This window comes from Hypomesus transpacificus, unplaced genomic scaffold (assembly GCF_021917145.1).
Source record: "Hypomesus transpacificus isolate Combined female unplaced genomic scaffold, fHypTra1 scaffold_208, whole genome shotgun sequence".
NCBI lineage: Eukaryota > Metazoa > Chordata > Actinopteri > Osmeriformes > Osmeridae > Hypomesus > Hypomesus transpacificus.
Window position 1 is genome coordinate 46,895 of NW_025813748.1, and position 14,126 is coordinate 61,020.

General features: G+C 52.6%; 1 protein-coding gene across 1 annotated transcript in view; it reads left to right on the forward strand.

The window, feature by feature from the left end:
- The window catches only part of hmcn2 (hemicentin 2), a 44,317-nt gene extending 32,597 nt beyond the window's left edge, over positions 1-11,720 (forward strand). The window contains exons 54-81 of the mRNA XM_047013919.1: positions 75-202; positions 508-664; positions 765-886; positions 995-1,159; positions 1,409-1,516; positions 1,610-1,744; positions 1,844-1,978; positions 2,095-2,364; positions 2,613-2,803; positions 2,941-3,154; positions 3,559-3,693; positions 3,848-4,038; positions 4,932-5,013; positions 5,239-5,409; positions 5,506-5,658; positions 5,811-5,948; positions 6,088-6,209; positions 6,366-6,615; positions 6,709-6,768; positions 7,078-7,197; positions 7,629-7,763; positions 8,033-8,152; positions 8,497-8,622; positions 8,913-9,041; positions 9,433-9,726; positions 10,396-10,515; positions 10,617-10,743; positions 11,017-11,720. Coding sequence (XP_046869875.1) covers positions 75-202; positions 508-664; positions 765-886; positions 995-1,159; positions 1,409-1,516; positions 1,610-1,744; positions 1,844-1,978; positions 2,095-2,364; positions 2,613-2,803; positions 2,941-3,154; positions 3,559-3,693; positions 3,848-4,038; positions 4,932-5,013; positions 5,239-5,409; positions 5,506-5,658; positions 5,811-5,948; positions 6,088-6,209; positions 6,366-6,615; positions 6,709-6,768; positions 7,078-7,197; positions 7,629-7,763; positions 8,033-8,152; positions 8,497-8,622; positions 8,913-9,041; positions 9,433-9,726; positions 10,396-10,515; positions 10,617-10,743; positions 11,017-11,398 — 4,480 coding nt within the window. The 3' untranslated portion in view covers positions 11,399-11,720. The remainder of the gene's footprint in view (positions 1-74; positions 203-507; positions 665-764; positions 887-994; positions 1,160-1,408; positions 1,517-1,609; positions 1,745-1,843; positions 1,979-2,094; positions 2,365-2,612; positions 2,804-2,940; positions 3,155-3,558; positions 3,694-3,847; positions 4,039-4,931; positions 5,014-5,238; positions 5,410-5,505; positions 5,659-5,810; positions 5,949-6,087; positions 6,210-6,365; positions 6,616-6,708; positions 6,769-7,077; positions 7,198-7,628; positions 7,764-8,032; positions 8,153-8,496; positions 8,623-8,912; positions 9,042-9,432; positions 9,727-10,395; positions 10,516-10,616; positions 10,744-11,016) is intronic.
- The last annotated feature ends 2,406 nt before the right edge of the window (positions 11,721-14,126 follow it).

The following is a 14,126-nucleotide window of genomic DNA, read 5'->3' on the forward strand; positions in this document are numbered from 1 at the left end:
AACAAAGGTGTGTGTATGGGTGTGTGTTTGTATGTGTGTGTACATGCATTCATGCGTGTGTGTGTGTGTTGCAGGTACTCCCAGTTGTCGGAGGGCTCCCTGCGTATCGGTGAGGTCCGGTTGGGAGACGCGGGCCGGTACTACTGCACGGCGTATAACCAGGCTGGTTCTGACCACCGTGGAACAGACCTGCGTGTGTTCGGTAAACACCCTCTCACTTGGCTGTTCTGACTGCCCTTCCAAGCAAGACGGCATGAACCGGCCATCTGGTTGAAACGGACTCACTGTAGTTTTTGCTTTGCTTTGACGTGGTTGAAATGGTTGAGAAAAAAAAGGCTCATTGATCAGCTGTAACAAAACAACAAAAGTAAACACTTTGAAGCCGTTTTCTCTCATTTCCACTAAAGAGCACTCACCACCCTTCAGTTTGGAAGGACAAAACCTGCGCTGGTGCTGGATGCAGCATGTCTGTTAGCTGTGTTGACCGGTCTGTGTTTCCCTCTGCAGTGGGGCCCTCCATCAGTCCTGGGCCCTTCAACGTCACCGTGACAACAGGCCTGAGAGCCGTGCTGAGCTGTGAGACCACAGGGATCCCTCCTCCCACCGTCTCCTGGAAGAGAAACGGCACTCCCCTCAGTGTGGACCAGCAGCCCTCCACCTACAGGTACAGAGAGCCACACAGCTGCTGTCGCCCTGGAACCACACCAGACGGACGGAAACAATACGATAACTTGTGTCGTGTTGCTATGCTGCTGTTGCTATAGGCTGCTTTCCTCTGGATCTCTGGTCCTTTCGGCGCCGTCCAATCAGGACGAGGGATACTTCGAATGCACTGCGGCCAATGAGGTGGGAGAGGAGCGCAGGGTCATCGAGGTCATCCTGCAAGGTCTGGTTTTGCCGGTCTCGATGAGAAAGTCCCAGACAAACTCCTCCTCGGAACACAAAACACAGATGTTTTCACCGGATTTCAACTCTTTTTCTCTTGGTCTTCCAGTTCCTCCAACGATAGAAGATGACGTCACCGCCGTCACGGCCGTCAAGATGTCCCCCGTGGTGCTGCCCTGCCAGGTCCAGGGTCGACCCCAGCCCATGCTCACCTGGACCAAGAGTGGCTCCAGACTCGGTGCCCGTGGTGGCAGCTACCGAGTCCTGCCCACAGGTGAGACCACCGGCTCAGTTATGGGATGGCAGGCTTGTGGCAGAGCTGTGCGTGAGAGGAATGTTGGTAGACAGTACTCATGTTTACACAGCGCCATGTGTTTCTGCAGTGCTGTGTGTGTTTCTGCAGTGCTGTGTTTGTTTCTGCGATGCTGTGTGTGTTTCTGCGGTGCTGTGTGTGTTTCTGCAGTGCTGTCAGTGCTGTATGTGTTTCTGCAGTGCTGTCAGTGCTGTGTGTGTTTCTATCCAGGAGTGTTGGAGATCATAGCTGCGGTCCCCAGCCACGCCGGCCGGTACACCTGCTCCGCTCGTAACCCCGCCGGAACGGCCCACAAGCACGTCACCCTCACCGTGCACGGTGAGTCCCGGGTCGCCGTAGAGACATGTCTTGGGTTCAAAGGTCACATTTTGGTTTTGCGGCGTTTGTTGACCTTGTGTCTCTGACCTCCAGAACCCCCTGAGATCAGGCCCATGGCGGAGGAGGTGCACGTAGTGTTGCATCATGGAACGGTCCTCCCCTGCGAAGCCCAGGGTTTGCCCCGGCCCACCATCACTTGGCAACGAGAAGGCGTTCCCATAGCAACCGGTGAGTGATTATCCCTCAGGTATATCCAGTCTGCAAGCTGTAGCATACAGTAAGGCTATCAGAACCTGTCTGTAAGGTGTGTGGTGTTGGGGTCGGCAGGTCACAGACTGGCCCTGTTGTCTAACGGAGCTCTGAAGTTCTCCCGGGTCACGCTGGGCGACGCGGGTTCCTACCAGTGTCTGGCCCAGAGCGAGGCTGGCGTAGCCGTGGGGAGGACTCTGCTGGTACTGCAAGGTAACGTGGGATACACCTTCAGGGCATGGAGGACCTCAGAGGCACTGTGTGCTAAGGAAACAAACCTAGGTCCTCCCCGCCCTGGATGACCCTGTGTCCTGTCTGCGTCCCCCCAGTTCCTCCGGTGCTGACCGTGCCCAGGGTGGAGTATTCGGCCGTGCTGGGCCAGGCGGCCAGCCTGGAGTGTGCGGCGGACGGCCAGCCCCTTCCTGTGGTGTCCTGGCACAAGAACCGCAAGCCCGTGGTGGACGGGGCACGCCTACGCGTGTTCGCTAACGGCACGCTAACGATTAGCGCCACGCAGCGTAGCGACGCCGGACTGTACACCTGCTCTGCCAAGAACCTGGCGGGCAGAGCCAGCCACGACATGAGGCTGGACATACTGAGTGAGTACTGGTGCTGATGAGAGAGGAGAGGCTGAATGGAGGTTTGGATTGATACTTGTAGCATGAAATAACTGATGGAACAAAGTAGCAATTCAGGATTCATTGTGCAAAACACAAACCGTTATGTATTTGTTGATATAATCTCTAATATCATTTTGATCGAATGATATGTAATTAAAGTTACGCCTGTTGATTCAGCGGTTTGTTTCTATGCATTTCTTTCATGATACGCTGAACTTGTCTTTCAGTCCCGCCCATGATTCCCATTGGTCAGCAGGAGCTGTCAGTCATACAGGGTTTCCAGGCACTGTTGCCGTGCGCTGCTCAGGGGTCCCCCGAGCCCCGGGTGTCCTGGGAGAAGGACGGCACTGCCGTGCCAAAGCTGCCCGGCAAATACACGGTCCTGCGCTCCGGAGAGCTCATCATCGAACGGGCCGAGGTCAGACACAAAGCACTTCTCGTCCACTCTGCGGTCGACTGCATATTACACTGTCCATATGTCTGTGCAGGTTGTTATTAGTGTTACAGTATACTGTAGTTTGGTCTGTGGAGGTTGTGATGGTTGTGTTCTTGCAGGTCCGGGACGCAGGTGTGTTCACCTGTGTGGCCACCAACACGGCCGGCACGGCCAGACAGGACACACACCTGTCTGTGAACATGAGGCCCGTGTTCAAAGAGCTTCCTGGGGATGTGACCCTGAACAAAGGTCAGAGTCTGGCCTTGTCCTGCCACGCCCAGGGCACGCCCACTCCAGTCATCTCCTGGACAGCCAATAACAGCCCTTACTCAGGTATGGCACGGTCAGCATTGAGGACAAACGAGATTCTTGGTGTAATTGTGATGTTTCTGTGAGTAATTGGGGTGTTTCTGTGTGTAATTGTGGTTTCCTGGTGTAATTGTGGTGTTTCTGAGTGTAATTGGGGTGTTTCCGAGTGTACTTGTGGTGTTTCTGTGTGTAATTGTGGTGTTTTCTGTGTGTAATTGTGGTGTTTCTGTGTGTAATTGTGGTGTTTCTGTGTGTAATTGATGTGTTTCCGGTGTAATTGTGGTTTTTCTGGGTGTAATTGTGGTGTTTCCTGGTGTAATTGTGGTGTTTCTGAGTGTTTTTGTGGTGTTTCCCGGTGTAATTGTGGTGTTTCCTGGGTATTTCCTGGTGTAATTGTGGTGTTTCCTGGGTGTTTCCTGGTGCAACAGGAGCCAGTGTGGACGAAGCTGGCCGCAGCGCTCTGCTCATAGAGAACGTGACCCTGAGCCAGGCAGGAACTTACGTCTGTGTGGCCGAGAACCGCGTGGGTTCCATCCGGGCTCTCGCGTTCGTCCGCGTCAGAGGTTAAAACATGCCACATCACAACAGACACTTTCCAACCACCAGTCACAATAGCCTGTTTCTACCGATCAGTCACAATTGTGTGCTGCTTTGAATGTTATCCGCGTGTGATACGTGTGTGATCCGTGTGTGATCTGTGTGTGTGTGTGTCTCCAGAGCCCCCCGTGCTGAAGGGAGAAGCCCACACCACCCAGACCGTGGCCCAGGGAGGAGCTGCCCTGCTGGACTGCCCCGCCCAGGGAAGCCCCATCCCCTCCCTGCGCTGGCTCCGGGACGGCAGGCCCCTGCTGCGCTCGCTCCGGCTCCAGACCCTGCAGAACGGCTCTCTGATCATCTACAGCGCCTCGGTTAAGCCTGGAGCCTCACACACAATCCTCCATCCACCCTCCCTTCTCCTGAGAATTGATCATTGATGAGGGTTGATAGAGAAAAAAGGAGAAAAAAAAAATTAACCAAGAACAGACTTTAGTGGAGCTGGCTGGTGGTGGGAGGATAAGAGGGGGGGGGGGTCAGATGGCTGAGCGGTTAGGGAATCGGGCTATTAATCAGAAGGTTGCCAGTTCAATTCCCGGCCATGCAAAAATGATGTTGCGTCCCTGGGCAAGGCACTTCACCCTACTTGCCTTGGGGGGGAACGTCCCTGTACTTACTGTAAGTCGCTCTGGATAAGAGCGTCTGCTAAACGACTAAATGTAAATAAGAGGATTGTTCTGAGTCAGTAATCGTCCATCTGCAGCCTCAGTCCCACAGGGTGTAGTGTAACTGTGCCGTCCTGTCCCAGTCTGAACTCAGATTAGCGGGGCTTCCGTCCCGGGAGCTAACAGCATTATCTGGAGAGGAGGAGCAGGGGGGAGGCTGTTTCATGTAGAGAGGCTTCCTCTAACCGTGTTTCCTCTCTAAAAGAAGCTTCACCCTGCAGCTGAGAGTCCAGACAAAACAACTCTGCTTCCCAGAGTGCTCTAATGTGATACTTCCTCTGTCTGGGCAAGGGCGGATGGGTTCTCTTTACAAGATAATTGAAATAGGTCTGCTGTTTGTACATGGCTTTGGATGAAAGCAGCTGCTAAATGAGTAACATGTCAATGTTTTTCACTAACCCTCTCCCTGGGAAAACATTCACTTTTAGCAATGTCAAATTCCAGCATCAGCCTGACCCTGTTTCTGTTAAGCGTTGTGTCTGTGTGGGGGTTCTTTCCTGTGATGCCCTCTCCTGACCGTGACCTCTCTGCCTGCCTGTCAGAGTGGAGATGCAGGAGAGTACAATTGTGTGGCTGAGAGCGAGGCAGGAGTGGCCGAGAGGACCATCACCCTCAGGGTGCAGAGTGAGTGTCACCACATGAGATCACGCTTATCCAACACGGGACGCATTCGAGTACATGTGGAAAAGGACCCCTCGGAACAATGGCTGCTCTCTCACACCCTCTCTCCCTCTCCTTCTCCCTTTCATCTCTATCTGTCCCTATCTCTCTCACCTCTCCCTGTCCTGCCCTCTGTCTCTCTCTCCTTCCCCTCCTCCCTCCCTCCCTCTCTCCCTTTCTCCGTGTCAGTAAACGGAGGTTACTCCAGCTGGGAGGAGTGGGGTCCATGCAGCAGCACCTGTGGACGAGGGATCCAGGAGCGAATCAGGCTATGCAACAACCCTGAGCCAGCCAATGGGGGGCGGTCATGTGACGGTCCAAGTATGGACTCCAGGAAGTGCCAGTCTGGTCTCTGTCCAGGTACAGCTGTGGAGCTATGGAATAATACTGTTTTGTCGATCACGATGCGATCCCTTCTCTGACCCGTGTCTCTGTGTTGGGTCTGTGTGTGTCCAGGGGAGGTGCCCCGTAGGGCCAGGGGCAGTCTCATCGGCATGGTGAACGAGAGAGAGTTTGGGGTCTCCTTCCTGGAAGCTAACATCACCAACAACCTGGAGGAGGGAACCAGCTCCTTCCAGGCCCACCTGGACAACATTCCTCCCAGCTTGGGTGAGGAAGAACACAAGAACCGCAGAACGGTTCATAGTAGGGGAGGAGGAGGGCTGGACGGGAACGTGTCCGAGGTGAACACGACTAGCTTCAACTGGCGGAGGTTTCCGGACCCTTCTCAAGCTTGTGTTGTTGGTGCTGCTGGGTTGCAGGTCCTCTGCTGCGGGTGCTGGTGTCGGTGTTTGCTCCCGTCTACTGGAGCACGGTGCTGCAGACAGGAGCCACCAGGAACGGCTACGCTCTGACACAGGGCCTGTTCAGACAGGAGTCCCAGCTGGAGTTTGAGACGGGTGAGACACACGGCTCGACGAGGAGCACGCCGTCACCCTCTGCCTCCTGAGAGGAACGAGCTGCTTCTGTACATGCTGCTGCTGAAGTGTCTTCCTGACGTGACGTGAAACTGGAACTGTGTGTGTGTGTGTTCACCAGGGGAGACTCTACGTTTAACACATGTAGCCAGAGGTGTGGATTCCGAGGGAGCTCTCCTGATTGACATCGTCATCAACGGCTACGTCCCACCCACTCTGTCTGCCTCCCACCTCAGTCTGCAGGTGTGTTACTGTTCTACAGGCCACACTGACCTCTCACCTCTGACCTGTGACCTCAAACCTCATGACCTGTCCAACCTACATCTCTAACCTTTTTGGCCTGTCTCTGACCTCTGACCTCCATACCTCTGTGCTCCTCTCCCTCGCCTCTCGCTGCAGGAGTTTGACGAGTCCTACGTGCAGACTGGGCCCGGCCAGCTGTACTCCTGGTCGTCCCAGAGCCACCAGAGAGGGGGCCGCCCCCTGACCCTGCGCTGTAACCACACCATCGTGTACGAGGCCCCTGGGGGCCGGGAGGAGCGCCCGGGGCCCCTCCTCCAGCTCCTCAAGGTGTCCAGCATGACGGGGGCCTACAGCAGGTTCACGCTCAGCCTGGACTTCCACATCACCGCCTCGCTGCTCATACCAGGTCTGGTTGGAAGTCGCGAGCCAGTTGACGTTAGTGAAGTGCACTTGCAGGACTGAATGCTTGTTGACTGAACGTGGTTGTTTCTACCTGTAGATGGCGATGGAGAGACTTGTCCGAAGGGTTTCGTTCTGGATACGGCCTCTTACTGTGCTGGTATGGGACCTACGCTTCTTATTCTGATGTATATTGACCGTGTGTGTATTTAGTGAGAAAAAGGTTTTGGACATTTTTTGGGGGGTATAACAATAGTACAGTTTTGGATGATCTGTGTTATTAGTCATTTAGTAGACGCTCTTATCCAGAGCGACTTACAATAAGTACTGGGACATTCCCCCGAGGCAAGTAGGGTGAAGTGCCTTTCCCAAGGACACAACGTCATTTTAGTAGCCGGAATCGAACCGGCAACCTTCTGATGAATAGCCCGATTCCCTAACCGCTCAGCCACCTTGTTGTGATGTGCAGATGAGGACGAGTGTGCGCTCCAGTCTCCATGTTCTCACTCCTGCAACAACGTCATGGGCGGCTTCTCCTGCGCCTGTCCTTCAGGCTTCACCATCTCCCAGGAGACCAACACCTGCCAAGGTGAGGAACCTCCACCTCCTCCTGAGAACACCTCCACTGTCAGGCTCCACCTCCTCCTGAGAACACCTCCACTGTCAGGCTCCACCTCCTCCTGAGAACACCTCCACTGTCAGGCTCCACCTCCTCCTGAGAACACCTCCACTGTCAGGCTCCACCTCCTCCTGAGAACACCTCCACTGTCAGGCTCCACCTCCTCCTGAGAACACCTCCACTGTCAGGCTCCACCCCCCTCCTGAGAACACCTCCACTATCAGGCTGGAAAACCCCCCAAAACTCGATTTATATTCAGTCTGACAGGGACAGATACATTCAGATGAATTAGTTTGATGCGTCATATTTAACCGCAGGTGTTGTGGGAAGGACAGTAGCTATGTTTGAAGTGTGTGCACGTGTAGTCTTGGTTCTCTTGACCCTCTGTGGTCCACCTGCAGATATTGATGAGTGTGTCCAGGGAGTCCACATGTGCCACTACAACCAGCAGTGTGTGAACACGGTTGGCACCTACCGATGCCAGGCCAAGTGCGGCCCAGGGTTCAAACCCAGTGCCATCGGAACAAGCTGCGAAGGTCTGTCATCAAAAAAAACATCTTTCACTGTATAAGATCTGTCTCTGTGTGGAGGTTCTGAGAATGCTGTCTTGTTTAGGTAGAGCTCCAAATGTTCACTCAGTCGTGCACTGAAACATTACAAGATGTATGAAAGAGAAGCCCCTTGTGCATTGACACTACTGTAGTGATCAGACTGTATAAGAAAGTGTACAATAAACATGTGTGTATGTGTGTGTGTGTGTATGTGTGTGTGTATGTGTGTGTGTATGTGTGTGTGTGTGTTTCAGATGTGGATGAGTGTCAGGAGTCCTCTCTGTCCCCGTGTCAGCAGCAGTGTCTCAACACCCTGGGGTCTTACCGCTGCTCCTGTCACCCTGGTTACCAGCTGTCTGGACACCGCTGTCTGGGTCAGTCTCTCTGCCTCTCCTGCCTCTGTCGGCCTCTCTGTCAGTCTCTCTACCTCTCCTGCCTCTCTCAGTCTCTCCTGCCTCTCTCAGTCTCTCTGCCTCTCCTGCCTCTCAGTCTCTCCTGCCTCTCTCAGTCTCTGCCTCTCTCAGTCTCTCCTGCCTCTGTCAGTCTCTCTGCCTCTCAGTCTCTCCTGCCTCTCTCGTTCTCTCTGCCTCTCTCAGTCTTTCCGCCTCTCCTGCCTCTGTCAGTCTCTGCCTCTCTCTTGCCTCTCAGTCTCTCCACCGTGGTGTGCAGCCGCCTGGAGCCCGTCTGAGGTCCAGCTCTGCTTCCTGTTTGTCCCCAGACGTTAACGAGTGCACCAGGAACGTGTGCCCCGCCCACCAGCAGTGCCGCAACACAGAGGGAGGGTACCAGTGCTTCGACAGCTGTCCCAGCGGGATGACCGCAGCGGAGGACGGGACCTGCATGGGTGAGATGACTCAGCCTGGTCACGCTCTGATACCTCCTCAGCTCTGTGGTCCTCAGCCCAGGCACCTGCCTCTGACCCCTGTGTGTGTGTGTTCTCTGTTTGTGTGTTCTGTGTGTTTTCTTTCTGTGGGTGTTCTGTGTTTTCTTTGTGTATGTGTGTTCTGTCTATATGTGTGTGTGTGTGTTTGTTTGTTCTGTGTGCATGTGTGTTCCATGTATGTGGTCTGTGTGTATGTGTGTGTGTTCCCTGTGTGTTCTGTGTGTGTGTGGTGTGTGTGTGTGTGTATCCAGATGTGGACGAGTGTACGGATGGGAGCCACATGTGTCGCTACAGCCAGACCTGCCAGAACACAGTGGGGGGCTACGGCTGTGTGTGTCCCCGTGGTTACCGGACCCAGGGGGTGGGGCTTCCCTGCCAGGGTAAGATATAGAAAACGATCTTTCACTTCCTGTCACATGACCTGCTGGAAGTTCACCCAATGAAGCTGCTGATAAACAATGAATTAGACACCATACATGTACATTTCATGTAGCACTTTTTATCCAATACGACTTACAAACAGTGGATATGGTAGGTACAGCAAATAATCATTGTAGTGTGCAGTATTTCAGTGGTAAGAGCCAAGTAACAGCCTGCATTTTATACCGTCAAAAGCCTCATGCATGACTATGCAACTCACATCATAGCAGTAGTCAGTTAAAGGACTCTAGAGGTCAGAGGTCAGTCTGGCCCATAGAAGACACAGTGACACATTTCAGACATCACCCAAAAACATTCCGCTGACACGTCTGTCTGCCGTTTGTCTCCCAGACATCGACGAGTGCCAGCAAACCCCCGGCCCCTGTGCCCACCAGTGCTGGAACGTTCCGGGCAGCTTCCGGTGCCTCTGCCCCCCGGGCACGGTGCTGCTGGGGGACGGGCGATCCTGCGCCGGCCTGGAGAGGGGCCGTAGCTTCAGCAACGGCACCCGGATTCGAACCGGCATCCGCCCCCAGCTGGTGTCGTCTCTGGGCCGGCCCGTCCTGTCACGCCACCACGCCGTGTCACGCATCACCAGGCAGAGCTGCCCGGTGGGGTACAGCAACAAGGACGGGACGTGTGTGGGTGGGTGCATCTGTCTGGCACCACATACACTTTATACACTACCTCTCTGACACACAGCGAGGGGGGACAGCCAGGGAGTGAATCAGAGAGAGGGGAGGAAAGAGACTGGCAGGGAGGGAGGGAGAGATAGAAGGAGGGAGGGAGACAGGCAGGTAGAGATAGAAGGAGGGAGGGAGACAGGCAGGGAGGGAGAGATAGAAGGAGGGAGGGAGACAGGCAGGGAGGGAGGGAGAGATAGAAGGAGGGAGGGAGACAGGCAGGGAGGGAGGGAGACAGGCAGTGAGGGAGGGAGAGATAGAAGGAGGGAGGGAGACAGGCAGGGAGGGAGAGATAGAAGGAGGGAGGGAGACAGGCAGTGGCCAGAGATAAAGAAAGGAGGGCCGGGGGGCCGGGGGGCCCTGAGGATGACTGGAGGCAGATTGATCTGTCAGAGGCTGGAGAGAATGAGATATTTATTATTCACATCAATTTCAAACGTGCTTATATATTAGTGATAATAATGTTTGTTATGTATAGATATTGATAATAATACATCTAAGCAACATTAGCCTCCTAGATGTGATGGATGGGTTTCATGTGTACAGGCGTGTCCTGTGTGTTATTGATGTGTATGTGATGTTTGATCTTGATGTTTCTGATGCATGTCACTGGTCCTGGGTGTGAGTCTAGATGTGGATGAGTGTGCGCTGAGGAAGCCGTGCCAACACGAGTGCAAGAACACCGTGGGAAGCTTCCTGTGTCTCTGTCCCCACGGTTACCAGCTTGGGCCCAACCGACGGAGCTGCAAAGGTAAGGCCTTTTGATCTTTGACCTCATCGTCACGACAGACGGAGAACAACGTTCACGGTTCTGAGAGCAGACGTGGATCTCTTGTCTCTCGTTGCTTCCAGACATAGACGAGTGCGCCGTGCAAGGTGTCCAGTGTGGGGCCGGCCAGATGTGCTTCAACACGCTTGGAGGGTACCAGTGCCTGGACACACCCTGCCCAGCCTCCTACCAGAGAGGGGGCAGCCCGGGGTAAGCTGCCCACTGGCTCCACAGGGGTCTGGGGTCCACACATCAACCCACAGGGGTCTGGGGTCCACACATCAACCCACAGCCCGCTCTGTTACGGACGATCATGTGACACAGAGTAGTCGCTTCTCCGTCTCACTTTCCACCTCCCTGTCTCTCCCCGTTCTCTTGCTCTCCCTGTCTCTCCTCTCCACCCCCCTTATTACGCTCTCTCCCTCGCCCCTCTCCCATCTCTCCCTCGCCCCTCTCTCCCCCTCCTCCCCCCTCCCCCTCCAGGACGTGCTACAGACCCTGCTCTCTGAACTGTGCCTCCGGAGCTCCGCCCCTCCTCCTCCAATACAAGCTGCTGACCCTCCCCCTCAGCATCCCGGCCAATCACAACGTGGTGAGGCTGTCAGCCTTCTCCGAGTCCGGGGTGCTGCAGGAGAGGACCACCTTCGCCCTCCTGGAGCAGAGCTGGGAGGCGGGCACGGCGGGCGGGCAGCAGTTTGGCATCAGGGACGAGGCTGGCAGAGGCATCCTCTTCACCCTGCGTTCTCTGGACAGGCCGGGCCTGGTGCGGCTCAGGGTGCAGGCCACCACCCTCTCAGCCCAGGGCCGCATCACCTACCAGAGCATCTTCATCATCTACATCTCCATCTCCAGATACCCCTACTGAGCCACCCAACCCCCCCGCTGAGATGGACATGAAACTGATCAGGCCCCTCAAAGGTCACTGGTGCCCCCCTCCCTGATGGCCCCCATCCTCCCCTGGGGCTCCCCTCCTCCTGCCTCCCCCTGCCAGGGCACCTCCTCTGCATGGAGGAGGTACAGTGCAAAGTGGCCGGTGTGGAAACGCAGCCTTTACCGACATGCAATACCTTTTGTATTTTACAGGATATTATGGGCCCCCTTACCTGTGATTTGAAATTAACCTTAAATTGTGGGGGATACCGTTTTGTAAAGTTTTGTAAAAAAAAAAAAAAAAATATTCTTGAAAAGAATATTAACCTTAATAGGTTTGGTTGACGTATCAACAATGAACTAGCCTATTGTGGCCCCCTAGTATAAGAATGGCGAGCATATTTATATTGTGGAAAGATGTAACAGGTGTTGTGGAAATAAGTGATCTCTGTGTATTTTCTATTCTTATTTTTTAAGTAATTTTGATTGTGTAAAAGCTGTTAGGTGCTATTCTGAATGTACTTGAGTCTTTTAGTCAAAGACATGAATTTGATCTAATTCCTGTTGGTGCTCATTAACTGGGATATAAATCCTCCTAACTTGTCTTGGTCTGACAACAGGAATCAGAGTTAGAATGCACAAAATTGTCACAAGAAACAATAAATCACAACATTTAATTTTTTCTTCGTTATTAACCGTCAACTTTTCAAACGGTGTGTTATACAGTACATAGATAAATAGACAACACAGATTGAATCGAGACCTTTAATGCAAAAGTTCCCCTCAGTTTAAGTTGACTGTAACAAGATCCTACCTTCCTCCCTGATTCTAGGCTAAACAGTCATTTAACAACCCCATAGACATGTGAAGCCTATTAGGACAATGCTGAGTATGCAGTTTGGGTTGTAATAGTCCTAAAACCGCATGGTAGCAAAAGCAACATCGTTTGCCTCATTGAAGCAAACCAAAGCATCTAATAAGATGGAAATCATTAGGAAATAGGCACGAGATTCTGGGGAAAAACACTTCTATTAGTTCAATTAAATCCTGGTTCGTTTACATATTCCCCGTAACACATTCTACCATCTGTAGGGCAGTCTTGGGGGTTTGTTCCACGCTATAAAACACGAAGTGCTAGTGGAAGTGGACTTGTTTTGAGTTCGGTGCATGCTGAGCGGATGGCCCGTGGCCTGTTCATACCTGCTGCTTTATATAGCCCAGACAGCAGGGCACGGCTCCTCTGCCAGCTCCACTCTCTAATGAACACGACAACCTATGAGTCCATTACTACTGAAGATACGTCGCTACAGTGAACTCTCAAAAGAGACGGGAGAAATGCTGTCAACACATTCACGATGGTCCTGGTTGTGGTTAGCGCCGCTACAAGGCGCGTCGAAATGCCTAAACATGGCAGGAATCCTATGGGAATTTTTTGTAAACCGCATGATCAAACCATAGCAAATGTAATTGATAAGCCCAAGTTATGCTGAATGTAGTGAAAAAAGCCACCTCCAGGATTGGAAGCTCACTGGATAGGTGTGTGTACTATGTAAACTGTAGGCTTGAGTTAAACTCCCCATCACTGATCTTCCCCAAAGAGAGTGTTGTATTAAAATATATATTTTAAACACTTTAAGTGTTTTATGTTGGTGGGCCACCTGGGTTGCTGCTGTGGATGAAGTAACACAAAGATGTGTGACGGGAGAGTAGACATGTTAGGTCGTGGGGAACAAGTGCTCAATCACATGTAGTCAGACTGCACAACTGTTCCTGCATCTTAAAATGACGAGCGCTACGTAGAAAAGCGGCTCGATACATACTTTCAAAACCATTTAAAAGTTACTTTTTATGGAGTCATTTGTCATCTTTGCTCGACTGTGGAGACACATTTATGAATGCTGTATATTTCCAGATGACATATTAATTCCCTCGTTTACTGTGGCTAACACATTAGTAGGTGTGTATGTGTTCTGGACTGGTGATTAGCTGTCATGAGAAGTAAAGGACTGTGATGTCACTGTGTTACTATGGCAGCTGAGAAAAACAAGATTGAACAAGTTACTTAAAAAAACATACATGTGAACACACCATTACATGCCAGGGATGCATGTCCATATGAATTCAAACATCACAGCCAATGAATGTCAGCTATTTGAAACTAGTATTTGTATTAAATCTCTCTGCCCCAGAGTTAAACATGTTGAAAACAAACTAAGCTGGGAGGAACATTCTGCAGAAACTCTACGGTCAAACACTTCACATCTCAATCCTCGGGTTGCTCTGGATAGCACACGACACCAACCTGTTAAAAGAAAACAGAGCTTTCTTTCAGAGTTTCAGGTCAACGTCTACCTTTTACGGTCCTGTATAACACTAGCTTGCCTGCTTCTAGAACATGAGGCCAATGACATCATAGTTCCACCACTGAGAAAGGCTTGGTTCCAAACCTCCCACCTCGCTCAGACCTTCACCCTAACCCCCCCCATCCCCCACCACGGAGCTGTGTCTATCCAGGGTCCAGAGGATCAGGAATAAGCCGTCTTTCTACAAAGGGCTCCTCTCTGTGGTTATTGCAGAGCATAAAGATGCCTGATTCCAGACGTAGAGGATGTCTCATGTGGTTCAGACGCTGACTTCATCCTCGCAGCACTAACCACATGGATGCCTTCCACCTTGCTTGTCATTCCCCCTCAACGCTCCACGTCCTACTCTTACCAGGAGGG